Here is a 27943-nt window from a genome sequence, read left to right as displayed (position 1 = left end):
GGACTTGTAGGCTCTGAAGTTTTACATTGTTTTGTTTTTGAGTGTAGTTATGTAACAAAAAAAAATCTACATTTGTAAATTGCACTTTCACGACAAAGAGATTGTACTACAGAACTTGTATAAGGTGAATTGAAAAATACTATTTCTTTTGTTTATCATTTTTACAGTGCAAATATTTGTAATAAAAAATAAACACTTTGATTCCAATTACAACACAGAATACAATATATATGAAAATGTAGAAAAACATTCAAAATATTTAATAAATTTCAATTGGTATTCTATTGTTTAAGTGCAACTAAACCTGCGATTAATCGTGATTAATTTTTTTAATCGCGATTAATTTTTTTCGTTAATCGTGTGAGTTAACTGCGATTAATCAACAGCCCTAATCCAGAGCCTTTCACCTCTCAGTCACAGGCCTGACTGCAGCCTAGGTCAGTAGCAACTGGAAGAGAAATCCGGAGCCTTTCTCCTCTTAGTCACAAGCCTGACTGCAGCCTCCATCAGCAGTAACTGGAAGTCATTGCGACTGCATGGCTGCTGAGCAGTAGGTTATGTGAAATCAATGTGGTGGTTCCAGTTCAGTTCCTAGTGAACAGGTGGCCCCTTTGAAAAGCCCAACATCCCAAATAGCTTCCTATTTGGCAGTTTCTATATCAAGGCCAAGGATTAAATGGGCAGCTACCCTCTTAGCATTAATCACTGGAGAGGAGGTGGCAATGAATGGTATTGAGAAGGCAGGTCAGGAGCTTTTCTTCACCCTCTCTCACTGTAGAAGAACAAGGGGACACAAAATGAAAGCAAAAGGTGGTGAATTAAAAACTGATAAAAAGGAAATACTTTTTCCACACCTTACACAATTCACCTGTGGAACTCACCGCCACAAGATCTCACTGACCTCAGCAAGGATTGGCATCACAAGTTAGAATGGTGAAGGTTACAAATAATGCAGAGGTTTGGAAGTGATTTAAGACCTCCTGCTTCAGGGCACAAACCAGCCTCTAACATACAGGGATTAGGAAGCAATTATTATTGTGGGCAGGATATTTCATAACTGGTTTCTGCAGGGTTTCTTGCACCCTCCTCCGAAGCAGCTTGCACTGGCCACTGTTAGAGATGGGAGACTACAATACACCACTGGCGTGACCCAGTTTGGCAGTTCCTATGTTCCATCCAGGGCAGGAGTGAGGCAGAATTGCTGGGTGGGGAAATCTTGCACCGACTCTGCACCTGTTCTGTGGGGAGAGGCTCTGGTCTCCAGGGATCTCAGTTTGGCACCTTTCAGTAGCACTACATGCATTCATTTCTCACTATTTTAAACAGAGACAGGCCAAAAATCCCAGGAAGTAGCAGAGGAACTGCTTGCCTGGGCTTCCTGAAACTTGTGGGCAAACATCATAGCAACTTCAGATCCAGGCTTGGAACAAAAGCATGAACAAGCCCGCTTAGATGCTAAGAAACGGGAAAGTTCATATCTGTTGTGATAAAGTACATAGGGCCCGATCCCACAACTGGCTCCACACTGAGCCCCACTTACATCAGTGGGGATCTGCCTGTACGGGGGCTCACTGCAAGATCAGGACTGTAGTGTGGTAATTAGGAATAGACCAGGACAGCAGTGGAGGGAGCAAGGTCAGCTCACAGGGACTGCACTACGTCCTGGAGCTCTTCACATGTCCACAACAAATGAATACCACGAGAAAAGCTCTCAGCGTTTTCTGATTAGATCACAAGGGCTCAGCCTAGGCCCTAGTGGTCACAGAGCCACAATTTGCCCACAGTCTGGCACCAGTGGCAGTCTCTGTGCAGGACTAGATGCTCTCTGGCTCAGCTGGTGAATCTGAACTCAGACATTCTGCTAAGTTTATATGCCCAGGTCTCTTGCTGGAATCAGTGGCGAGAACAGAGTTTGGAGCTGAGTGCTGGAGAACTCTGCCATCCCGCTGGGAAAAACAGCAAGACATGACCCATGCAGATAAAACTTACAACAAATGTTTTACCTGGTTGCAGGCAATGGAAATAGAGTGAAGATCACAAAGAGTAGGGAATGCACCAGCTGCAGGGAGCACCATGATGGTCAGGTCAAGCTCTTACACGCCAGTCTGGAGAGATGAGGGGTTCCAGGAGAGCAAAGGCAAAAACCAATGTCAGACTGAACCAGTTCACAGGGTGCCAGCTGGGAGCACTCAACTCTGTGTAGGCTTTGTGCACTTCTCAGGCTTGGGCCCAGAGTTCCCCCTGAGTGTTTGCTATCAGAGAGGGCGACATTCCTGGGGATCTCAAGGGTGCACTCCACTCTCCCCCTGTGAACTAAGAGAGGGGGCGGCACTCCAGATCCAGGACTATGTGATACACATGGGGTGCGTAGGATTTCACTGGCTCAATGTGCAGAATGTTTGTCCTCCAAGGCTTCCCATGCAGCTGCTGAAGCAGAACCCTGATTTGCGCTCCTGTGGTCTCTGCCCACCTCTGCCACTCAGCTCTGGTCGCAGCTGCCTGGGTCTCCCTCCCAGAATCCATGATGTCAGCATTCTTTGGGCTCCTGCGGTTCCTTTGGCCCATTCTGTCCTCCTGCCTGTTGGATACAGCTTGCTCTGGACATTGCTGCAGCTGCTGCTCCTCCAAGTGGCCACTGTGCAAATGAGCCTTCGCTGGGAAGGACTCCACGTTCTGGTGGATGTGGAGAATGCCCCCTGTGCCCTTCCGCAAAAGCTGGCAGGCGATAGGCCAGCCCTCCTCTGAGCTGGGGAGCAGCCCCAGATTCACCCTGTTGGCCACGTCCTGCAGCTCTAGCTGGAAATGACACGGGGAGGTGAGGAGGATGGCATGGTGAAAGGACATACACCACAGAGGGCCCCATGTCAGGGAGGGGAAAATACACCAAGCAAGGCACTGCAGACCATGGAAAGTTTCTCTTTCCCTCAGGGGAATATAACAGTATATAAAGGTTGCCACAGCTGTCTCTTGCCATCTACCATAGGAAGGGGGTGGGTGAAAGTGGGCACTGCTCTCATGCTCTTACTGTGAGTTGAGAGTAATATATAAAGTTTTCACCAGAACCATGAAGCTCCACCACTGCCCTTGTACCTCCTCAGAGCCACCTCCAGCCCCTGTCCTACCTGAGAATTAACTAGCATCATTGCTTCTGTAGGCTGAGCTCATTGCACATGCTCCTTGCATCCCTCCATTTTCCTCTACAAGCTCCCTGTGTGCCACCTTCCCATTCCCCTCTATTTCAGGGACTCCCTGCAACCCACCGCCATCTCCTCCCCCAAGTCCGGGGGCTCGGTGTGCCTCCCAGGTCCTTCTTTTCCCCCATTCCTGGGTCTCCCATTCTCCCCATGCCAGGGGCTCGGTGTGCCCCCCAGGCCCTCCTTCTCCCCTATTCCCGGGTCTCCCATTCTCCCCATGCCAGGGACTTGGTACCCCCCATGCCATCCTTCTCCCCCATTCCCAGGTCTCCCATGCGTGGGGCTAAGTGCCCCCACATGCCCTCCTTCTCCCCACCATTCTCATTTTGTTGTGTCATTCTGACACATTTTAAACTGTATTGAAAGGCTGCACAGAGGTGAGCTGAGGATACTGGCTGCCATCAAATGGCTCTTTGATCCACAGACAATTACATTGAGGCTGAGAATATTCCCTGAAATTTGAACTGCTTGGCTGCAGCATTCAAAAGTTATTGTGTTACGGACAGACAGAGAAAGGCATCAAGATGGATTGAAGGCTCCTTGTTTCAGGGACCATCTGTGTTTGTGCAGCAGTAGCACGTGGGGGCCCCAGTCCCTGGCTAGGGCTGCTAGGTACTAAGGTAACATAAATAATAATAACGAAGTTGAGTGTCAGGCCTGACGTGGCCAGAACAACTAGTAAGGATGTAGCGGGGTCTGATAACCAGAAGCAAGTGTCTGACATGTGAGAGTTATTTAGGACGCACATGGGGATGTCTCTGAGAGCAACAGGATGAGCTGGGCCTGCTGGCTAACCAGACAGGAGTCCTGACAGGAAGACAGATCTACAGTTTCCTAAGGGAAGGGTGTGCAGTCCCATTGCTTGGGGCACTGAACACCGCCCTGGAACACACACTCCAAGCCCTCCAGGAGATGAGACCTATTAGGTCCTTCTCGTCTCTGAGCTCTAGAACTACCGAGTCAGTCTGACCAGACCTCAGTGCACCAGGTCCCTGTCTCCTACAGTGTGCAAACATAACAGAGCCCACCTCTCCCACACAGACCCTTTGGACCTTTGCTCCCATCTCTTGTACCATGGGGAAGAAACTCTGCCACATCAGAAAGAGGAGAGGATGGGGGGAGAAGAGCAGTTTCCTGGGAAAGGAATTCCTCTGACATCTAGAGCCGGCTTAGAGTTCAGAGGCACATCACCCCCTTTAGGGGGGTCTCAGCAGCATGGGCTGTACCCTTGGAATTCCCCTCCCTAAGACTCCATTGTGCCCCCTCAGCTGCAGAAGGGTTGCTCTCTGCTCACCTGCCTGTTATCCCCTTGGTGGATCTGACATCGATCCTGCACGCCATTCAGCTCAAGATTCTTTCTCAGGGCCTCCACAGCATGGGGATTCCACTCACAGGCATGGACAAAGGCAGCACCGGCGTGAACCAGATATGGCACTGTGAAATAGCCAATCCCTGAGGGCACAGGAGACAGACATCGCTGGCAGCACAGTCCCGAGGCATCCACAGTGCGGGAACAAAATGCTCAGGGTTAAGGCCTCATTCTCAGCAGTAGAGAACGACTGGATTGAGGCTGTTGGCAGAGCGTAGGGGGAGAGGGAGAAGGTGCCAGGGGCTGAAGCTGCTGTTAAGCACACAGCTCTGGCTACTGGACAGATACTACAGCAAGCATGGGGTGGAGGATGCCACTGGATGGATAGTGCTGAGCAAATAATGAACATTGGGATGAACTGAATTCTTGTGATCTACAGGGCAGTCTATGTTATCTGGGGCCGGGGGTGGTTCCAGACAGGAGGATGGGGAGCAGTAATCCACGGCCCACAGGCTCTGCGGTCAGAGCCCCAGCAAACTCCTCAGAATGACAGAGAGGAGCATGATTCCCAAGACTCAGAGGAGGAAGCCGGCCCTTTCCCATGACCCCAGAGACAGTTACCTGCATAGAGATCCACTAGCACTTCCCCGGCACATGGCAGCGACGCCACCCGCAACTTCTCTGTGATGTTTCCAGGAGAGAACATGCACCTGGTCACATCGAACGTGTATCTGGGAAAACACCATAGGGCCAGTGAGAGCCACCAACATGGGGCTGGCCAGTGACCCCTTCCTAGGGGCATCTTGGCTCGACAGCCCCTTCCTGCTTCTTCCGCCCCTACCCCATCCCCCCCTTCTACCTGATTCCATTGTCCACATGCTCCACCCAGCCATCCTGCCCCAGCAACAGGGTCACTGTGGGGGATCGTACCCCATCTGGTGATATTCGCCCTTGTTTGGCTATGCGTCGGGCACCCAGAGCAGAAGCAACTGTTTCCCAGAGCTCCAGTCCTGGAAGAGAGCCCCAAGCAGGTGGATTAGCGGAGGCTGGTTCAGTGCATCTTGGAAGACAGAGCCACAGGTCTCTCTTACCCAGTTCCTTCCACAATGCAGCCCTGAAGCTGTCCTTGCTCAGCAGGACGAGGTCTCCATGCTGCTGCCAGGAACGAGGGAGATCGTCCTCCAGCTCATCTGACCACCTGCCCCCAGAGTCTGACACTAAACGCTGCAGCTCCCTGCACAGCTTCCGGGCGGGCGACTGGACTCGTGCTGCCTTCGAGGGAAGGGGGTTCTCGGAAAGAAACACAAAGGAAAAAACTGATGCTGAGATAGCGCAGGGAGGGAGAGAGCCTGTGACAGGATATGTGTGGGAGGAATCTCCCTACCACAGCTGCTGTGCTGGATCATTTCCCTTTACCTCCCCCAGGGACTGGAAAGTCCAGCTTGCCGGGTGTGATTCTTCCACCGTACTGGCTGCACTAACCCACAACAGACTGAAGGGGCTTCAGGACCCATGGCCACATCCACCATCTCCAGATAAAGTCCCTCAGGCTGGAGCAGCTACTGTTCTCTAAATAAAGGCAATGAGTTACCCATTGCCCTGGCAGCTCCTGGAGACTGTGATGGGCCTGGGAACCCTGCAAGGAGGGCACAATCTCCTCCTTTTAAAGCAGAGAAATTTGTCTGCTTGTTTAATGCCGCAGGAATTTATTCCTTTTGGTGCTGGGTGTTTTCCGAGCCGGCTGTGGGGGAAGCACCTAGTAAGCCCTGTGCAAACAGACACGGGAAAGCAGCTAAAATGGAATATTACTGCTCCCTGCAATCCCATCTCCCACAGCACTAGAGTGAAAGTCTTTGCTCCATCAGTGACACATGAGGTCCCTGCCAAGGAGACCCGCAATTGAGACTTAGGAATTCAATCAAACCCTGCTAGGGAGGAGTAGAACTCAGGATTGCTGAACTCAGACAATCCCAGCACATGCTCCCAACCTCACAGGAAAAAGGGATCTGATCCTGAGGTTCCAGGTGCTTCCTGCAAGCTGCTGAACAGCCTCATCTCTCACTGATTTCCACAGGAATGGAGCACACTCTGCAGCTGGCAGGACTGGGCTCTAAATAAAACACATAGGAACTGAATCAAACTATAAAGTGAAACTTGCTTTCTCTTCTACCTAGCCTCCACGCCCTCCAGAGCTCCCTGCCAGCGCCAGGCAAGGCTAAGATAGTCCCAGGGAATTTCAGTCAAATTCCCCTTAAGCTGATGGCAGAAGGGGTCAGGAAAGAATTTCACTGTCTTCAAGTGATGTATTGTACAAATGGCTACTGTGCATTATGGGAGGGGTTGGCATGCCAATGACCCCTGAGGATGCAGCCATTCGCAGAGACGGGATATGGGGCACAAGAGCCCGGCACGGTAAATCCTACCCCTGATTCTACTGTGGAAGCCAGTGCTTTACTGACCTGGATGCACGTCAGTGTGCATGTCGTCTCAGGGGGCAGGCTCTCCCGCAGCTCCTGCAGGTGCTGCTCAGTGAGTTTCTCTCCCAGCACAGGCAATGCCACTGTGCCATCCAGGAGCTTTTGCACACGATGGCAGACATCCAGAATCCTCTCTTTCTCCAAATACCCCCTGCAAGTCCAAGGATGTATTCAGGTATTTATTCATCTGACATTATGGCCTCTAGGTTTTCTGCAACCCTCTCATGTAAGCCTGAGCAGAGCAATACTCTATACACATTGTTCAGTCCTGGTCTGATTAAATCACCATCTCCTGGAGTAACAAACTGCATGGTCTAGTGTCAGGAGACCTGAATTTATTCCCAGCTCTGTGAACGACTCACTGAGTGACCTCTGGCAAGTCACTGCATCCCTCGGTGCCTCAGTGTCCCCTCTGTAAAATGGGGATGATATCTACCCACCTTTGTAAAGGCTTTGAGATGTCATTGCTGACTTGAGCAACCATAGTACAGGCAAGTGCCAGCTGTGCAAGCTCTGTATCTCATTTCTGACCTCTCATCACCCTGGCCTGACTATGAATGGGTACCGGCAATCATTCCAATTTATAGTATGTGCTAGTTTTGGGAAGTAGATCAATGCCCATTAAGGATTGGGCTGAGATCAACCAAATGGTCCATCATTTGTGAAAGTGAGAATTCCACTGCAGCCCCTAATGCTCTGAAGCTGGGGCTGTGTGTTGATATAAGCAAATTATTACTAGTAGTGAGGCACTAGTCTGGAACTATGAGTTCTGCTCCCACTCAAGTGAGCCCAGATCCACAGGATAAGTTTTTTTTACTCTATTTTGCCATGTTAATGACCACATGTTCAGCTCAATACAGGTACAACAATGTCTTTCAGCTTTCTCCCTCCAATCTGCATGTCCATACTGCACCTGAACCGCTGGGCAAACTGTGACTTAGTAATAAGTACAGAGATGGGACCAGAATTCAAATTCTTTGCATCCATCTTGCCAGAACCTAAAAGAGAAGAAAACATCACCACCCAGTTGTCTGGCTTGGCAGTAGGCAAAGCTACTCAACCCATGGTTGGCAATTCCAGGGAGCTGCAGCCTGAATGTCTCTCAGCATCCAAAAACTTCTCCCCAAAAGAGACACTGAAGATGCAAACTGCTGCAACCTATAGCCCCGATCTCTCTGCTAAGGATGCCAACAACAGGACCAGAGTGTGATGTGGACACTTATATACTAGGAGATAGATCAAGAGCAACGAACTCATTTCACACAGGCTACCAAATAGCCATTAGATCCTGGTGACTTTTGATTACTATTGACATGGGCTGGATTTTTGCCTTTATGGAGGCAGAAGTCTCCATATCCCCATTATCAACGCCCTGCATAGCACTGTATGCTCTAGGTGTGCACCTCAAAGCTGCGTCGCAGGAGAGCACCACACACCAGCAACCCAATCAGGGCTGTGGGCGCAGCTTTATTAACATGACCTACGCCAGAAATGCCCAGAAGTCTCCCTTTGGAAAATGGGAGGTGGCAGAGAGAAATGCTGCCTGTTAGCACTACAGCACCTCTTGAGCTGGATTTCACAGCCCATGTGGTAACCGGACTGGGCTTTGATGGATGTGTGGCCGGTGAGGCTGCCACCTCTGTGAGTGTGCTTGAAGGGCAACGTGAGGATGCTTCATGGCCCTGGAAGTGCTTCGCGGGCCAGCGACTGGCCACCCTGTTACAAGTGGGACAATCTGCAGAATCCCAGGAGAAGTGGCAACCCCCGAGGCGCATTTCCTGCCTCCCTCGAGGGCACGGAGAGTAGCAGTGCCAGCAGGATTAAGCAGGAGCAGCCACGCCATTTATTTACCAATCACAGTGAATTCATCACCCTCTGCTCCAACCACCGCACAACATCCTTCGCATCCGCCCCAGCACAGTCTCCTACCCTCCCCACCGCCACCAGCCCCTGGCTCCCGCCCCTGCGCCCCACCGCCAGGTGCCCCCTGCCGCCCACCCTCCTACCCCACGGCCACGCGCCCCCTTCCTCCTCCCCCTTACCCCACTGCCACGCGCCCCCCGCCCCCTCACTGCTTGGCTGCCCCGGCCCTTGGCTCTGGGCTGGACGCGGCTCCCTGCCCCGCGAGGGAGACTCCGAGGCACAGACGTGCGCGGAACTACAGGCGCGGGGTTAGTGTTTCCCACCGGAACGGAGTCGTTGTTGCTGGTCGGTGCTTGCCGCCGCCATCTTTTCTGTGGACCGGTCGCCTGGTTACGGCGGCAGAGCTCGCTCCTGCCAACGCCGCTAGACTCTGTCCGCTGTCCGGAAACACCCTGGAGCCTTGGCGGGGCTCGAGCGGAACGGAAGTGGCTGTGCTTGTTTCCAGCCGGAGCACGAGGGTGCCGGAAGCGGGGGGGGGACTGGAAGCGCTGCAGCGGCGGTGGGTGAAGGATGGCGGGGCTGGCGGTGCGGGACCCCGCGGTGGATCGCTCGCTGCGCTCCGTGTTCGGTGAGGAGGAGCCGGGGAGAGAAACCCCCCGCCCCCGGGACAGAGACCCCAATACTCCCTCACCCAGATATGTCACGGGGGGGAGGGGGCAGCGCCCGGGACCGCCACACCGGCTCCCTCCCTCCCCTGCCCGGCTCCTGGGACCCCTCGCCTCACCCGCGCTCTTATATCGGCTTCCCGGACCTCCCGCCCGAGATCCGCCCCCATCCCAACTCTCCCGAGCACGGAATCCCCCCGGAGCCTCCCTCTGCCAGGTTCCCCCCTTCCCTGGTGCCCTCCCACCCCAGCTAAGACCCACTGCTCTGGAACAGAGACCCGCCCCCCCACACACACACACACCGGGCTTTCCCTCGACAGAGGCCTATAGAGTAGCCCTCCTACTCTGCTGGGTGCAGAGATCCCCTTCTCTGCCCCTTCCCCACAACCAGGGACGCTTCCACAGAGGCCCACACTCTCTTTCTCTGTGACATCACAGCAGCTTGCTGCAGTGATCATGGTGATGTCACAATGCTGGTGTCAGAAATGGACCCCCAGAAATAAACAATACCTATTTCTGAGCAGAATGAGTTCTCAATAAAACACTTCTCAAACCTATGTTTGTGCTATCCGTGACTCACCAAATACAGGCTGGAGAGAGATAATGCCCATAGCAATGTGATCTCCTGCCCCAAAGCCTTCCCTGGGGACTGTTGCAGTAGGTGGGAGTAGCACATAAGAGAACATTGCCTTGGGCATCACATGAAAACCTAGGGCAGGCAGTAAAAGGGAAATTAAGCACAGAGTGCAGCCTTGCAAAACAGACCTGAAAGTCTACCAGCTCAGAGACTAAAACTCACCTGTTCCTTTCTGTAAAGCTGACTTAGAAAGCTAGAGATGCTTTACTTACCCTGAGCAAGTGGTGACTAAAGTGTTGCAAGTGCATAAAGACGCTCAAGTGTCTATGATGCTTTTTTCTGCTGTACTACCTCTTGTGTACAGCTGGTAAAAATTTTACGATGAAAAATGATAACCTTCTTATTCAGTTTCCAAGTTGTCTGCCTGGCAGGGAATTTGGGATCCCCTAAAAGCCAGGCAACCTAGCAGCCTGCCAGTTAGGCACACCAGACAGCCAGCGATCCTAGGGAGCTGGGAAGTCAGCCCATCTGCAAGGCAGGAAGCTTGGCAGTGGGAATGTTTCATTGTTTCCAAAACCATTTTTGGGGAATTTCAGTTCTTGTGAAAAACTTCAAGATTTTGACTTTTTGTTTTGAATTGGAATGAAAAAAACTTGGAAACTTAAGTTTTTTGTGGGATGGAATTTCCATATTCCAGACAGCTCTATACTTATGCATGTCACCTGCATGGTGATGTGTCATAAGCATCCCTCTATTGTGGGGTTGGTACAGACTGTCTGTGGGTATTATATCAAACAGTGGTGTGTTTTTATTTGGTGTAGTGTATCCAGTTTGTATGGACCAAAGAGAGGCAAGGATGTTGATAAATTGGTATTGTATAAGCGGCTTATGCATATGGAAAGCTTTTAAAAGCTATGATTATTTAATCGGGACAAGGAAGAATTAGACATGACTAGAAGGGGTTAGTGAAAATTACAGTACCTCCTTTGTCTTTCCCAATGTAAAAGAATGGGTCACTCAAAGTCGTAGCAGGTACTCTTGGAACAAACTAAAGAAAATGTCTTTCTGGTGCACAGAGTCAGCCTCTAAGATTTGCTGCTCTGGAGTGTCATAGAGTCACAATGTAGAGGGGTTTTAAAAGGGGCTGGATAATTGTAAGAGATATTGGTTGTTATACAGGCTGAGATGAAGTAATCGCATCACATACTTCAGGTCACAGAATAACTACCTGTAGGATTCCCCCTTCCCTCCCTCCAAGTGATGTGTAGAAGTGTGCAATCAGTCTGGTGTATAACAGGGTTCAGGAGTTGCATTCCTCCGAAGCGTCAAGTACTGGCCAGTGATAGTGGAACTGATGGACCAGTGATCTGCTCCTCTATGAGAAATCCAATTTTTCTACTCACGGGGGGTGCAGGCTGTCTCTGAGCCTCTGCCATGTCATCCTCCTCAGAGCCTTTCTGCGTTTACATTCTTTGGACATTGATGTGATGAGTGGAGTTAAAAAGTATACACACCATTTATGACTATTCTGCACTGTTTAAGGGCCCGGGCCAAAGTCAATAGACATCAGTAGATTTTGGATTGGGCCCTGGATGCAGAGGCACGTTGGTGTGCTGTGGGAAATCATGGCACTGTCCCTTTCACCTTCCTCAGCATGGGCCCTTCATACTCCTCAGGCAATGGAAATGGAGTTAAGGAGCCACCAAACCTGATTAAACCAAATATTCCACCAATATTTTCACTAAAACAGATAGGAAAAGAGTGGCAGAAAAAACATGAAATGAGACCTGCCATCCCTCTAATAAAGGGTTAGGAAGGTGTCCCAGGCTCGCTGTAGTTCCTGTATTGTACATACCTATGTCCTGCACTGATTGATACCAGCATGGTAGTAAAAGTGGGGAGAAAGCAGGAACTTGAGCCAGTATTGCTCCACTATTCTGTGGTTCACTGACCCCGTATGTGACCCACTCATCTGACAAATAAGGTCAGATCTTTTCACATGGTGATTTCTAACCTTTTCAGGCAGCTCTTCCTGTTTGGACTTCAGCTGTACTAGCCAATGCCTGCTATCTCCCATTGGATTATGCACAGTCTAAACACTCATGGAGCTCTTGGACTGCTCCTAATCCAACTCTCATGAGCACTTTACGCTCCATGGTGGGTTAGGGCAGCGCAACTGAAAGGGAGGCAGGCAGCTTTGGCATTCTGGAGACTAGAGGCTTATTATTAAGCTTGGGGTGGGGAAGAGCCTGGTGGAATAATCCATAAAATCCTGAAACATAAGTGGTGGTATCCAGCCCGTAATAGGGAACCATTATTTTAACAAACATTGACTTTATTATAACTGCCCACTTTCCTGCAATTCCTGACCTGTACCTGGGTTGAGGCACATTACCAGAGTCCTAAAATGTGCCCCAGCGTGGATTCCGTACCAGCAATGGGACACTGCACCAACATGAGTATCAGGAGGAATGGTATATACACAAAAGTCTGCAGCCCTGCAGCGGATTCCCAGAAACTTGTCTGTGTGTGTGTGTGTTCACACAGCCATCTCTGGGTTTTGCCATCCCTGGGTTCATTTTTGTTCTTTCCTGTCTTTCCATGGAAAAATGTTCATGCCTGTGTTTTTCCTGATACTCGATGTCTGTACTAATACGTTGCTCCCCTCACCCATAGTGGGGAATATTCCATACGAAGCCACAGAGGAGCAGCTAAAGGACATTTTCTCAGAGGTCGGACCTGTTGTCAGTTTCAGGTGAGAACTGTTTCTCTTTTTGACATCTCCCATAAAAAGACAGGTGATCTCAGCTGTAGTCGATTCTGCACTCATCAGCACTCTAGCCACGAGCAGATGGGTCTCAGGCATACTTGGCAGACACAAGCTTTGAATGAGGTGGTCCTTCTTCCTGTTAGAGACGGAACGGAGGGTGTGGAGATGGTGTTACCAGTCTGGAAATGCTGTGGTATTGTGTAATACTCTCCCTGTGTTCCGTACTGCGTCTAATGCCTGTGATTCTTTCTGCTCTGCTATCCAGGTTGGTGTATGACAGGGAGACAGGCAAACCAAAGGGATATGGCTTTTGTGAATACCAAGACCAGGAGACAGCGCTCAGCGCCATGCGGAACCTGAATGGGCGTGAGTTCAGCGGGAGGGCGTTGCGTGTGGACAACGCAGCCAGTGAGAAGAATAAGGAGGAGCTGAAGAGTGAGTCTGAACTTTGGGTTGAGGGGATTAATGCTACTATAATGTTTGGCCTACACAAGCCTTACAAATCTGTAACAAAAATCTACTAGCCAAGGCACAAAATCTAGTACAGTAACTCCTTGCTTAACGTTGTAGTTCTGTTCCTGAAAAACGCGACTTTGAGCGAAACAATGTTAAGCGAATCCAATTTCCCCATAAGAATTAATGTAAATGGGGTGGGTGAGGGAGGGGGTTAGGTTCCAGGGAAATTTTTTTCACCAGACAAAAGACTATATTATATATATGTATACACAATATAAGTTTTAAACAAACAATTTAATACTGTACACAGCAATGATGATTGTGAAGCTTGGTTGAGGCGGTGGCGTCAGAGGGTGGGATATTTCCCAGAGAATGCCGTACTGCTGAATGAGGAACTAGCACTCAGCTGAGCCCTCAAGGGTTAACACATTGTTGTTAATGTAGCCTTATACTCTTCAAGGCAGCATGAATAGAGGGAGGGAAGACAGCATGGCAGACAGAGGCCCACACTGTGTGTGTGTGAGAGAGAGAGAGAGAGACAAATGCACTGCCTCTTTAAGTACACTGACCCAGATCAGGACCCAGCTTCTGCCTGCAAGTTCCCTCCATCCTGAGCCCTGTCATGTCCCACCCCCTGCTCTATGGAGATAGGGTAAGCGGGTGGCAGGAACAGGGGGGAGGGGGACACCCTGATATTAGCATCCCCCGTCCCCCACCCCCCCCACACACGCAAGCAGGAGGCTCCTGGGAGCAGCTCCAAGGCAGAGGGCAGGAGCAGCACATGGCAGTGGGGGGAGGGACAGCTGAATTGCGGGCAGTTGATAGCCTGCTGGGCCGCTGCCGCACAGGGAAGTAAGGGGAGCAGGGAGCTGATGGGGGGGCTGCCAGTCCACCTTGGTTCCAAGCCCCCACCATCTAGCTGCAAAGGGCTCCTCTTTCTGCAAGCAGTGGACAAAGCAGGCAGCTGCCAAACAATGTTATAAGGGAGCATTGCGTTACTTTAAATGACCATGTTCCCTAATTGATCAGCAACGAAACAACGTTAACCGGGATGACTTTAAGTGAGGAGTTACTGTACCCCCACCCGAATCGGGGTGAGGTTGACAGTGAAAAGCTCACAGATAGGTGATGTGCTGCAGGTAAGATAGCAAGTAGAAGTTTTCAGGGGGATTGTAATTTCCTTGACCAGACAAACCCCTACCCTTACCTGTTTTTTGTGACTAGTGAAGCTCCACATTTGACAAAGAGGTGTATGAAGAATGGCCACATTATTGTGACATGTATGGTCCTAGCTCATGTAGGAGACTGTATTACAGATCTGTGTGAAACAATCTTTCTAATGGCACAGCCCTCAACTCCTAATTGACTTAGTAGGAATTCTGGGCATGTTTGGAGCCCAGACTTTTAGTCTGACCCATATACTCTCCAACTGCAGAATGGTGCTCCTGAATCTGTGTTTCAAAAGTACATTTCCCTCCCTCCTGCTTGTAAAGATGCAGCTGTGACTACATCATCCTTGACTTACTGGCCTTTCAGCTGAAGGGGTCAGTGTGAGAAAGCACCAGCAATTGTGCTGGCGATTCCTGTGATGTGAAACGAGACCGAGACCAGCAGCTTAGGGTTCCCAGGACACTTGTGTGTTTAACCTTTCCTCTTTATCTTCCCGTCTCTATCCCTGCCAGGCCTGGGCACAGGTGCCCCTATCATAGAGTCACCATATGGAGACCCTATAAATCCTGAAGACGCCCCTGAGTCTATCAGCAGGGCAGTTGCCAGCCTGCCACCTGAGCAGATGTTTGAGCTGATGAAGCAGATGAAGGTGAGTGGGAGCGAAGTGGCTGGACCAAGTCACAAGCTTGCAACCGTGGTTGTACAGTGCAGAATAACCACACCCCCATCACACGAGCAACCGGGCAGCAGCAGTTCCTCACTCACAACTCTGTGACATTGTCTCTCCTGTTAATGCCTCGTATGTGCCACTGCTGCTGCAGGGTAGAATGGTCCGGAGGGTTAATCAGTATCTTGGGTGCTGCCATGAGGAATATAAGCAAGTTGGACGAGGACGTGAGCCGGTCTAACAGCAGGACTCGCTGTTGTGGACAGTGAAAAGCAGGCAGGGACTTTGGGGGAACCACAGCTGCTCTGGGGCGGGGAGGTGGGTTATTTGTGTCCTACTGCCCTGTTAGCACTCCTGTGGTTTGGCTAATACTGTGGACCCTGGAGAAGAGGAGATGATCATGGACAATAGGATGCGGATCAGACACATTTTTATGAGCAGCCTGAGCTCTGTGATTTCATTATTAGCTGCCCTGTGTTTCAGACAGTCCACATTATGGGTTTCTCAGGTGCATTATTGGTTGTTTTATTAACCATGCCAGCACTGTGTAACGTACCAGGCAAACGAAGCAAAACGCTCCTGCCCTTTGAGATGTTGCCATTCCTGCATTTCCAGGAACATCGCTGCCCCCATGGGATTGCAGCAACAGTTATCAGTGAAGGTCTTAATACTGCGCAGCAGCAGCGAGGCCCATTGAGAGCTCTGATCAGTGTGTTGCTCTTTAGTTGTGTGTGCAGAACAGCCCTCAGGAGGCACGGAACATGCTGCTCCAGAACCCTCAGCTGGCATATGCCCTGCTGCAGGCCCAAGTGGTGATGAGGATCGTCGATCCAGAGATTGCTCTGGTATGTATGATCCCGCTCCTCAGTCTGGGATCGACGGGGGCACTTGTCTGGAGAGTTGGGGCTGTGGGTGGATTCTAGGAATGGCTGTTTCTAGTTGGTGCATGCACAACTTCTCTCTCCTTCTGCTTCTGCCCTTAGAAAATTCTGCATCGTCAGACCAGTGTTCCACCTCTGATTCCAGGCAACCCACAGCCAGTTCCTGGGCCTGGACCTGGGCCCGGGCCCGGGCCTGGTCCAGGTCCTAATGCACAGATGAACCAGCAGAATCCCCCATCGTCCCAGCCACAGCCCATAGTAAGAATTTGTTTGTTCAACCCACATTATTGAGATGGACATTAAGGGTGTGACATCTCCGTGTGGAGGATGTAGGTGTGTGTTGTTGAGAAGGGCTCTCAGTGTGAAATCCTGGTGTGTGGGGGAGTGTTGTGTGTACATGTTGATGAGAAGGGATTCTCCGCCTGCAACCCTGGTGCGGGGGACAATGCTTGTGTCTGTTGGTGAGGAGGGTTCTCACTGCGATTTCTTCCCTCTACAGGGTGGCATGCATGTAAATGGAGCTCCTCCTCTGATGCAGCCTCCTATGCAGGGTGGAGTGCCAGCCCCAGGACAGATGCCAGCCTCCGTAGCCGGCCCAGGCCCCGGCCCCTTGGCTCCTGGAGGTGAGCTCTTTGAGCATGTCTGAACTGCAAACTGTAAAACTGCCCAGAGCTTCTGCAGGGACAACATACCCCATGAGTGCGGGGTTCTTGCAGGTTTTTAAGAGGGGCAGTTGCACATATGGAAGATTTGAAGCCTAGGGAGTAACTCTTGGGTTAGCCAACTGGACGGGGTCACTCTGTCTCTACAGCCTGTTAGGCCAGGTGGAAATCTGTCTGTCAGTGGCAAGGTGGGGCATCTTTATAGGAGCAGAATAGTGAGGGCTGTGGGAACAGATAATATGAAAGAGGGGTTGTGAGTTCTCTGCTCTTCCCTCCCAGGTGGAATGCAGCCTCAGGTCGGGATGCCGGGAGGTGGACCAGTGCCCTTGGAACGTGGACAAGGTAAACCAGATGTCAGTTAATCTATGTTTGATGCAACGTGTCATAGGGATCCCTACTTCCAGGCCAGGACGTTGAGACGTTCAAGGCCACGTGCTAGGGGAGTTGTTGACAGATCAGGGAATCCCCCCCCAAGCTAACTGAATGTGTAAAAGTTTTCTCAGCCTGTCTGAGAGTCTTTGTGCACCTGTCCTTCTGTCTGAGTGTGTGTATAGTGAGCAGGGAGAGTGAGGCCTTCTCCAGTAACTCTCTTTCTGGTACTTAGCATGTCCAGGTGTGGGCGAGCCAGCCTGTTGCCTGCTGTTGGTTACTGTTGAGTCTCCTGTGCTTTCTTTTGTTTGTCCAGGAGAGGGAGCAATAGCTTTTCTTTTGCACAGAATAGTGATGTGTGTAGAGTGGTGATCAAAGCAGAGAGTGTTTCTATGGAGATGTTTTGCGTAGTCCTCCCTCCATATGTGGAAGGTTGTACACCAATGTCTTGGAATGATATTTAATGCAGTTAGACAGTTAAAGTTGGGGCATCTTATTGTCCAGTGGCCCCAGTTTATCACAACAAAGGGATCCCTGTTCTTTCATATTGTGGGATGTGAGGGAAGTAAATATCCTCCCTCAATCTTCTAGCAGAACATGGTAAATTCCTTTTGGGATCTCATATTTTTACATACCTTAAAAGCAGCTGAATCTGAGAGAGGCTTGTGATTTCACCTTTGGATCCTCCTCCCCCATGAACAGCCCCAGTGCCTCCCTGTTGCTCAGAGCTTTGCCAAGAAGCAGCCACATGAAATAGATACAATTCTTAGCAGCTTCCCTGCTGTCTGCAGGGCTTTGAATAGCAGTGATGAAACTGAACCAGATTTTTGTTAATTTCTGTGTCTGCTTGGGGAAGCTCTGAGCAGAAACAGTGGAGCTGTCTCTGTGCACTCAGGCACAATCTGACCTCCTCGTGCTGCCACCCACTTACAGAAGGTTATTCTGAAACTGTAAGGCCCACAAATTTAATATATTTTAAATTAAAGTGTAAATGCAACAGAACTTGATGGTGTAGGTCCCTGTCCCCTGTGTGCCGCCCCACACCCCCACCCACACACAGTGACCAGGCAAAATAGTGCCTAGGGGAGTGGATTTTTCAAGCCATGCAGAAGAGGCCATCCTCGTCACAGGACTGGCATTGGATGGTCTCCGTCCAGTATCATTATTGGGAAGATCTGATAAAGCCAGGCCTGAAAGATTGGTAGCATCTCTTTAAAATATGCAGTCTGATTCTGTGGGAGCCTGCCTTATGAGGAATGAGCTCACTCCATTGAGGGAAAGGAGTTTGTGCAGCACCGGTGGGTCTGTGGTATAGGCAGGCCTGTCTGTGAGTCTGTGTGTGCGCGGGCGCGCGCTATTTATGTGTCTGCTCTTTTCCCTCTTTTCCTGCTGCTCACCCAGGAAACCTGCAGCTCTCGCCCGTGGGACCTGCCAGGCCTGCATCTATCGAGCGAGTTCAAGGTATCCATGACAGCTGCCAGCTCCCTTTGTCACGGGGCTCAGTGTGGAATGCATGGAAAAAGCCTGGACTTCAGCACTAGGGTTCCCTTCACTTGGGGCCGTGGGACTGCTCTGTGTAGTCTGCCCAGTGTGGAAGTGAGCACTTGTCAAAGGCAGAGCTGCCCCCTGGTGTAGGAGGAGAGACTAGCCTAGAGTTCTGCATAGAGGGGTAGGAGATTAACCCAGTACATGAGGAAACAGACGGGAGAGAGGAGGCTCGTGCTCGGCTTTTGGACCTTATGGAAGTGGGATGACTGGGTTTGATCTGGGCTGTTTAGGCTCACAGCTGACCTTGTGACTCACGCTGGATGTGACCAGACTTGTTGGTAGTTATTGTGATCTTGGTTCTCGACTTTTGTCAACAAGCCACAGCAGTCGCTGTGGGGGACAGGAAGGGCTGAACTTAGCACTGAGGGCACCCGCTTCTGTGAGCTGCGGTGTTGTCTGTGGGAAGACTTCCTTCCTGTTTGTGGTGCATCACTTCCAGCCATATCATGGACAGCAGTGTGGACTCTGTCCAAAGCCAGTGTGTCTGTGAGCTACAGGGAGCACTGAGGATGGGGTTCAGTTGCATCTCACTGCCAGGGGCAACAGGAGTGGTGCTGTCTCACAGGAGGACTTTGGTGTGATTGTTCTTGCCAGTGCTTGACCTCAGTAATTTCCCTTGCTTGCCTCCCTGGCAGTGCCCATGCCAGACCCGAGGGCCCCTATGCAGCGTGGACCATTACCTGCTAGCGGCCCACCTCCCCGGGGCCTTCTGGGAGATGCTCCAAATGACCCACGTGGAGGGACCCTGCTCTCAGTCACTGGAGAAGTGGAGCCCAGGTGAGTGGTAGTAATTCATCCTCTGGTCCAGTCTGAGCCTTTGAGGCTCTGACTCCCTGCCTCTTGTGGTCAGAGTGATGGTTAAGTGGTACTACCTGCCGGGTGAACTGCTGAGTCCCATGCTGGCTTCTCAGAGTGATGTGTGCTGGTGATCCAGGTACACACAGCTGTGCAACGGGAAGGGAAGATGGTATTTGTGGCCACTCAGACTGGGCGAGGTAGAAACATTAGCATCCATTCCTATGTACCAAACTCCACCACTTTCTGTGCACCCGGCTTTGTGCTGTGGTCAAAATACTGCACCTGCTCGGTGCCAAGCTTGTGTCTGATTCACACTCTCACCTTTCTCCTTCTGCTCTGTTTTTCCCCTCTCTCTACAGAGGTTACCTTGGGCCACCACACCAAGGTCCACCCATGCACCATATGCCCGGCCATGACAATCGTGGTCCACCCCCACATGAAATGAGGGGAGGACCAATGGGAGAACCCAGGCCACTGATGGGAGAACCTAGAGGGCCTTTGATGGATGCTCGAGGTGAGAGGCCATAAATGAAACGTGAAATGACCAAGAGAGGAGCCGGTTACCCAGGGATGTGAGGAAAACGTGAAGGTGGGACGGTTCAGCTGTGAAGTGAGATGCAGGGAAAGTTACACAGGATTGGAGGGAGACACTGGCAGGAGGGAGAGGTGTAGTTACACAGGGCAAGGAGAGGAAAAGTTCAGATTTGTCATTTACCAAAAGCAGGTGCCATTCACACACCATCCCTGACCTGTCTTGGTTTTCTGCCAGTCATTAAACCAAAGGAGGCTTAACTTTCAAAAGTGGGTGTGTGTCCCCAATGTTCTCCCACACAGAATTCCCTTCCAGTGGTTTGCTTATGGCATGTTTTTTCTCTGCAGGTGGAAGAGATCCCAGGGGCATGGAGCCGAGAGGGATGGAGCCCAGGGGCATGGAGCCCAGGGGCATGGAGCCCAGGGGCATGGAGCCCAGGGGCATGGAGCCGAGAGGCATGGAGCCCAGGGGCATGGAGCCGAGAGGCATGGAGCCCAGGGGCATGGAGCCCAGGGGCCCTGGCCCCAACCCAAGGGGCCCAATGCCTGGTGGAATTCAAGGACCTGGGCCACTTAACTTGGGAGCAAGTGGCCCTCAGGGACCTAGACAGGTACACACAGCGTCTTCTTCTCTAGTCTTAATCTGATAGATAACAACAAGCACTTAGTGGCAGGGTTCTAGGTGATGTCAATTCTTTAACAGCCTGCATCCCGCTTGTAATGCTAACCAACTGACCAGGCCTACCAGCAAACCTCAGGGAATTGATAGCATTCCCCCTCCTAAGGGATCCTAGGTCAGGGCATCCCCTGCTAGCTAGCACCATGGTATTACCATGTGGGCTGCAGGGACCTGGGGCTGCTGGCTCTTGTCCTAGCAATGACATGTGCCAACCTGCATCAGTCTCTTGACCTCTCTTGTGTGGGACTCCTAATACATATAAGTGAGGTTTGGAAAAAGCGTAGGGACCTCCAGGCTACCTCTGCTCCACTGGCCTCTTCCTAAGACTTACCCTCCCCTCTGCCAGGCCTAACCACGGTGCACTGGGTAGGGAGGCATGTTTTCCATTTTCCTCTTCTTGCTCTGCCCCTTCCATGTTTCCAGCTCTGCTAGCTTGAGAGAGCCAAGACATTTCTGCAGGGAGCAACACCTCTGGGGAGCAGGCCAGCTCGCCTGCACTCCTCAGGCAATAGCAAGTGCCTCACAATTGTTGACAGGTTTCTCCTCAAATCCCTGCTGTGAGGTAGGGGAATGCAGTCCCATTCCACAAAGAGAATTGAGGCACAGGGAGACTAAGGGCCAGATTTTAGAGGTGTTTAGGTCCTATTGATTTCAGTGGGAGTTAGGTGCCTAAAGACCTGTACAAGTTAAAAAGTGACAAGTTTTTAAAGTGCTTTTTTCAGATGCTAGAAGTCATAATAATAATATGGAGTAACTAGAGTGCCTCATATTAAATGAGGATATTGATACAATAGGCATCACAGAAACTTGGAATGACAATAATCAATGGGACATAGTAATACCAGGGTACAAAATATGTCGGAAGGACAGAATAGGTCGTGCTGGTGGGGGAGTGGCACTATATGTGAAAGAAAGCGTAGAATCAAATGAAGTAAAAATCTTAAATGAACCAAACTTTACCATAGAATCTCAGTGGATAGTAATTTCGTGCTCTAATAATGAGACTATAGCAGTAGGGATATACTACCAACCACCTGACCAGGATGATGGTGTGACTGTGAAATTCTCAGGGAGATTAGAGAGGCTATAAAAATAAAAAACTCAGTAATAACAATGGGAGATTTCAGCTATCCCCATATTGACTGGGTACATGTCACCTCAGGACGGGATGCAGAGATAAGGTTTCTTGACAGTTTAAGTCACTGCTTCTTGGAGCAGCTAGTCCTGGAACCCACAAGAAGAGACGCAATTCTCGATTTAGTCCTAAATGGAGCATAGGATTTGGTCCAAGAGGTGAATATAGCTGGACCATTTGGTAATAGGGACCATAATATAATTAAATTTAAAAATAAAAATAAAAAATCCCTGTGGTGGGGAAAACACCACAGCAGCCCAACACTGTAGCATTTAATTTCAGAAAGCGGGAATATTCAAAAATGAGGAAGTTAATTAAACAGAAATTAAAAGGTACAGTGCCAAAAGTGAAATCTCTGCAAGCTGCTTGGAAACTTTTTAAAGACACCATAATAGAGGCTCAACTTAAACGTGTACCTCAAAGTAACATAGAGGACCAAAAAAAGACACCGTGGCTAAACAACAAAGTAAAAGAGGCAGTGAGAGGCAAAAAGGCATCCTTTAAAAAGTGGAAGTTAAATCCTGGTGAGGAAAATAGAAAGGAGCACAAATGCTGGCAAATGAAGTGTAAAAATATTATTAGGAGGGCCAAAAAAGAATTTGAAGAACAGCTAGCCAAAGACTCAAAAAGTAATAGCAAAACATTGTTTAAGTACATTAGAAGCAGGAAGCCTGCTAAACAACCAGTGGGGCCACTGGACGATTGAGATGCTAACGGAGCACTCAAGGATGATAAGGCCATTGTGGAGAAACAAAATTAATTTTTTGCTTAGGTCTTCACAGCTGAGGATGTGAGGGAGATTCCCAAACCTGAGCCGTTCTTTTTAGGTGACAAATCTGAGGAACTGTCCCAGATTGAGGTGTCTTTTGGGGAGGTTTTGGAACAAACTGATAAACTAAACAGTAATACATCACCAGAACCAGATGGTAGTCACCCAAGAGTTCTGAAGGAACTCAAATGTGAAATTGCAGAACAACTAACTATAATTTGTTAACCTATCATTTAAATCAGCTTCTGTACCAATTGGCTGTAGGATAGCTAATGTGATGCCAATTTTTAAAAAAGGGCTCCAGAGGTGACCCTAGCAATTATAGGCCAGTAAGCCTGACTTCAGTACCGGGCAAACTGGTTGAAACTATAGTAAAGAACAAAATTGTCAGACACATAGATGAACATAATTTATTGGGGAAGAGTCAACATGGTTTTTGTAAAGGGAAATCATGCCTCACCAATCTACTAGAATTCTTTGAGGGGACCAACACACATGTGGACAAGGGGATCCAGTGGATATAGTGTACTTAGTTTTTCAGAAAGCCTTGACAAGGTCCCTCACCAAAGGCTTTTAAGCAAAGTAAGCTGTCATGGGATAAGAGGGAAGGTCCTCTTACGGATTGGTATCTGGTTAAAAGATCGGAAACAAAGGGTAGGAATAAATTATCAGTTTTCAGAATGGAGAGAGGTAAATAGTGGTGTCCCCCAGGGCTCTGTACTAAGACCAGTCCTATTCAACTTATTCACAAATGATCTGGAAAAGGGGGTAAACAATGAGGTGGCAAAATTTGCAGATGATACAAAATTACTAAAGATAGTTAAGTACCAGGCAGACTGTGAAGAGCTACAAAAGGATCTCTCAAAACTGGATGACTGGGCAACAAAATGGCAAATGAAATTCAATGTTGATAAATGCTGGGGTCTAAATTAGCTGTTACCACTCAAGAAAGAGATCTTGGAGTCATTGTGGATAGATCTCTGAAAACATTCACTCAATGTGCAGCAGCAGTCAAAAAAGCAAACAGAATGCTGGGCATCATTAAGAAAGGGATAGATAATAAGATAGAAAATATCATATTGCCTCTATATAAATGCATGATACGCCCACGTCTTGACTACTGCGTGCAGATGTGGTCGCCCCATCTCAGAAAAGTTATATTGGAATTGGAAAATGTTCAGAAAAGGGTAACAAAAATTATTAGGGGCGTGGAATGGCTGCCGTATGAGGAGAGATTAATAAGACTGGGACTTTTCAGCTAGGAAAAGAAATGACTAAGGGTAGATATGATAGAGGTCTAGCAAAGTGTTATTTACTCCACATAACACAAGAACTAGGGGTCACCAAATGAAATTAATAGGCAGCATGTTTAAAACAAACTAAAGGAAGTATTTTTTCACACAAGGCACAATCAACTAGTGGAACTCCTTGCCAGAGGATGTTGTGAAGGCCAGGACTATAACGGTTCAAAAAAGAACTAGATAAGTTCATGGAGGATAGGTCCATCAATGGCTATTAGCCAGGATGGGCAGGGATAGTGTCCCAAGCCTCTGTTTGTCAGAAGCTAGGAATGGGCGACAGGGGATGGATCACTTGATGATTACCTGTTCTGTTCATTCTGTCTGGGGGACCTGGCATTGGCCATTGTCGGAAGACAGGCTACTGGGCTAGATGGACCTTTGGTCTGACCCAGTATGGTCATTCTTATGTTCAAGTCTGGCCCTAAATGACTTGCCTAAGATCACAAGGGTGTGGTGACAGAGCTCGGAACTGAACTGAACCACCCTTAGTTCAATCCAGGGTGTTAGCCACAAGGCCGGTCTTCCTCCGGCCTTCTGCTGTTGTTGCCGGGGTTACATGGACTAAGGTCTCTTGAATTTGGGGGGCCTATTTCCTTGTTCCTCATGGCACCCCACTTTCAGCCCCCATCTGGGCATACGTATCAGTCTTTCGTGGTGCCAGGGACTTGTTACCTGCTTTGCATTCTAGTGGGTGCATTGTGCTTTCCATGACTGTTCAGACTATTCACAGTTCTACAAGAGCAGAGGGGCCGAGGTCATCCCATCTCTTTTTGTCCATAGGTTCCCAACATGCCAGGGGCAGGCATACAAGGAGGTGGCATGCCAGGGGCAGGCATACAAGCAGGAGGCATGCCAGGGGCGGTGGTACAAGGAGCTGGCCAGCCAGGTGGCTTTAGCCCTGGGCAGAACCAGGTCACCCCCCAAGATCACGAGAAGGTGAGTGAACAAAGGGCAACTCAGGGTTTGGATGGAGGCTGGATACCCTATTGCTGTGGGAATGAACTCAGCGCTCCTTCTCTCTGGCACAGCAAGAGTCTCCAGCGTCTTGTAGTTTCTGTGCTGGGGCCAAGTCAGCCTGGGGAGTTAATGCTCCTGCAGCTTTCCAGGAGAATGTTCATAAGCAGCAGCAAGGCGGGTGGTTTGAAACTTTTCCTGTGGGTGTGGCCAGTGAGCCAGGTCCTTTCAATTGATGAGAGTTTATACTGCTCCTGCTCTTTGCCTTCATCCTGTCTTCTCCTTCCCTCCCTCCAGCAGCCTGGTCTCTGGATAACTTCCTCTTTTCTGTAACCCTTTGCTGCGCCCTTCCTCCTGGGAAATTGCTCTTGCACATGGTGTTGCAGATCCTCCCCTCTCTCCACAGGCTGCCCTGATCATGCAGGTTCTCCAGCTAACTGCAGACCAGATCGCCATGCTGCCTCCAGAGCAAAGGCAAAGCATCCTTATCCTAAAGGAGCAGATCCAGAAATCCACTGGGGCTCCATAACAGGTGAGATGGGGTGGAGGCCGCATTACTACAGCCAGGGAGGGGCGAGGCTGAAGCCAGAAAGGCAATGGGACAGCTTATATGAACTAAGGGGGTGGGGGGAAGTACGGAGAGCAGTGTGAAATGGAGAAGACCCCCTAACCATGCCATTGAATTTGATGCCCTATGGCCTGCCCTGGTTAGGTGCCACATGTTCTCCCATGCGTTGTAGCAGTGGTTCTCAACCAGGGGTACCCAGAGGTCTTCCGGGAGTACATCAACTCATCTAGGTATTTGCCTAGTTTTACAATAGGTTACATAAAAAGCACTAGCAAAGTCAGTACAAACTAAAATTTCATTCAGTGACTTGTTTATACTGTTCTATACACGGAAATGTAAGTACAGTATTTATACTCCAATTGATCTATAATTCTATGGTAAAAATGAGAAAGTATGCAATTTTTCAGTACTAGTGTGCTGTGACACTTGTATTTTAATGTCTAATTTTGTAAGCAAGTAGTTTTAAAGTGAGGTGAAACTTGGGGTATGCACGACAAATCAGACTCCTGCCAGGGGTACAGTAGTCTGGAAAGGTTAAGAGCCACTGCATTATAGGGTTGCCTAGTTAGGTGTGTTGTAGGGAGGGTCACTCCTCTCTCTGATGTATCTCCAGTGATTTCTGTGTCAGGCAGGTACCGGGCTAAGGCTGGTCTGTTCCCGTGTGGCCAGCCTTGTGGCACTGTAGCTAATCCAGCCCTGACCTTACAGCTTCCACAATAAACACGCATACTCCTGTAAGCGAGAGATGGGGCATGGCCTCGCTTTGCCTCTGACTCACTGTATGACCTGGGGCCAGTCACATCACGCTCTGTGCCTTAGTTTCCCTTCTGTAAAGCAGGGTGCTAGTTACACCCCCCCCAGTATCACCCAATGAAGGCTGGTAGCAGGTGAAGCTGGAAGCTACTGTCAACATACTGTATATGCTGACTCTCAGGTAGCCCTGTGCTCTTTCGCTCTCCCCGCAGTTCTTTGGGCCTCCCCAGACAGGCCAGGCTCAGTTTGGTCATTACAGCTCTAGGGGACGGGCCGCAGTTAATCCTGCCCAGGGAAGTATATGGGCTTCACTCCTTGCTTGTGGCGGGAGGGGAGGCTCAGAGTGCTCCTGCAGCTGTTGGGTGGGAGGCACGCTTCTGTGTTGCATATCATATGGGAGGCTGAGGGCTAGACCAGGCAGTGGGATACGTGTGTGCATTGTTGACCTGTATTCAGCTGTCCCGGAGAGAGCAGCAACAGTGGCCAGTGGTGCCCAGCAAAACCCTGCGTCTGCAGCCACTGCGCTAAATTTCTTTAAAGGAGGGGCATCTTCTTTCACAAGGCTGTGGAAATGCAGGAGGGTTGGTCCTTGAGGAGCTGCCCTTTGTGGTGTGGGAAATTCCCATGGGCTGGGCCAAGGCCTTTAAGGACACACTCCGTTATTTCTCCTGGGAATCCAGAATGGCCTGGTGCCCTCTTGTGCACTCCCCTCAAGCATCCCTCTTTATTTTTGCATGGTTTAGAAGACACTTGGTGACCCTGGCAGCAACCCTGAAGATCCAGACCTGTGGGATGCAGGAGGCACCCAAGGCAGCAGCTTCACCTCATCACCATCTGACCTGGTGCAGCAATCAGGGGAAGGGTGCCCCCTTCTTCCCACTCAGCATAACCCCCGTACTTTTCATTCTGTGTTTTGTGTGTGTTTTACAGTATTTGAAATAAACATGGAGGAGGATTTGAGTACAGGCCACAGCTCTACCTGAAACTGCCTCCAACAGGCACCTCTCTCTGTGCCTGACTCAGAAACACTAGAGATGGCAAAGGCCTCTGGGTCACTTGTGTGAGCCCTTCACCTGACCAGGCATGATGGCCTCTCTCCAGTATAGTCAGGGAATTCCTTCATCTGCTGCAGCGTGTCCCGGCTCCAGGATTGATCATTAGTCACTTGGTTCCTGCAGACACTAAGCTCCATGTTTCCCAGCCTTGTTCCCTTAACCACACAGGAGGTTTCTTACAGGCTGATCTGTGCTTAACATGTCTCTTCCTAAAGGGGATGAAGGGAGAAAGAGATGGCCCCTCTAGGCAGCTTGTTGCTATTTGCTGAACAGATGAGATGCTGCTGTTATTACTTGCAGTTTCTGGCAGGAGATAGTAAACTGGCGTGTCTGGAGAAGGCTGGTGCACTGAAATGGTAATTTGGGGAGTGTGACCATGGTCAGTTAGGCCAGCCTGACCCCTGTGGTGGGACAAAGGGCTGGGTCTGTATTATGTTTGCTCTACTGAGTTTCATACATGTGGCCTTTGAGGAGTGAAAGGGGCAAGAGGTGAAGATGTCCTGTTACCAAGAATGTCTCAGTTGATCTGGAGACCTTGCCAGGCACCAACTGGCCCCATTGAAATGGGTAGCTCATCTTTCAGTCACTAGCAGTCCTGACATGAAAAATGTAATAGCGGATTGCTAAGCTCCCTTGCTCTCAGCTGGCAGATCAGAGGTGGCTGCTGTATCATTTAAGATATCTTCCAGTCCTGGTAATATGTTTTTCTTCTTTTCTGGATATATTCAAGCAGGTTTTCTCTCTGTGAGTCACTCTGAATAGGGTTGTTAAACCTTTCTGCTGTGGCTACTG

At 49.9% G+C, this 27943-nt stretch overlaps 2 protein-coding genes across 7 annotated transcripts; one reads left to right on the top strand and one right to left on the bottom strand.

Annotated features, from left to right (window-relative positions):
• Positions 1-231: 231 nt before the first annotated feature.
• TYW2 (tRNA wybutosine-synthesizing protein 2) lies at positions 232-9385 on the bottom strand. Of its 5 annotated transcripts, XR_012160917.2 has the most exons (9): positions 9167-9385; positions 7894-7978; positions 6963-7131; positions 5595-5793; positions 5363-5513; positions 5125-5234; positions 4489-4646; positions 2004-2796; positions 232-772 (listed from the first exon to the last, which is right to left on the bottom strand). XR_012160917.2 is itself a non-coding variant. In XM_073360835.2 (8 exons), the coding sequence occupies exons 1-8, from the start codon at positions 9207-9209 to the stop codon at positions 2314-2316; spliced, it is 1398 nt and encodes a 465-aa protein (XP_073216936.1). In that variant the 5' UTR covers positions 9210-9385; the 3' UTR covers positions 232-2313. The 5 variants fall into 5 exon arrangements, 4 of the variants coding, with proteins under 4 accessions (XP_073216936.1, XP_073216937.1, XP_073216938.1 ...); XM_073360835.2 differs by having other exon boundaries at positions 232-2796; XM_073360836.1 differs by lacking the exon at positions 9167-9385 and adding an exon at positions 9053-9152 and having other exon boundaries at positions 232-2796.
• Positions 9205-27056, top strand: CSTF2 (cleavage stimulation factor subunit 2). 2 transcript variants are annotated; one of them, XM_073360829.1, is made up of 15 exons: positions 9205-9471; positions 12762-12840; positions 13121-13290; positions 14994-15130; positions 15874-15993; positions 16132-16287; positions 16529-16652; positions 16971-17033; positions 18462-18521; positions 19244-19385; positions 19766-19920; positions 20286-20548; positions 24602-24757; positions 25182-25307; positions 26840-27056. In XM_073360829.1, the coding sequence occupies exons 1-14, from the start codon at positions 9414-9416 to the stop codon at positions 25302-25304; spliced, it is 1806 nt and encodes a 601-aa protein (XP_073216930.1). In that variant the 5' UTR covers positions 9205-9413; the 3' UTR covers positions 25305-25307; positions 26840-27056. The 2 variants fall into 2 exon arrangements, with proteins under 2 accessions (XP_073216930.1, XP_073216932.1); XM_073360831.2 differs by lacking the exon at positions 18462-18521 and having other exon boundaries at positions 9206-9471.
• Positions 27057-27943: the final 887 nt, after the last annotated feature.

This window comes from Lepidochelys kempii, chromosome 9, assembly GCF_965140285.1.
Source record: "Lepidochelys kempii isolate rLepKem1 chromosome 9, rLepKem1.hap1, whole genome shotgun sequence".
Classification (NCBI taxonomy): Eukaryota; Metazoa; Chordata; order Testudines; family Cheloniidae; genus Lepidochelys; species Lepidochelys kempii.
The sequence above is the reverse complement of the archived record's forward strand: the minus strand, read 5'-3'. Positions and strand labels throughout refer to the sequence as shown.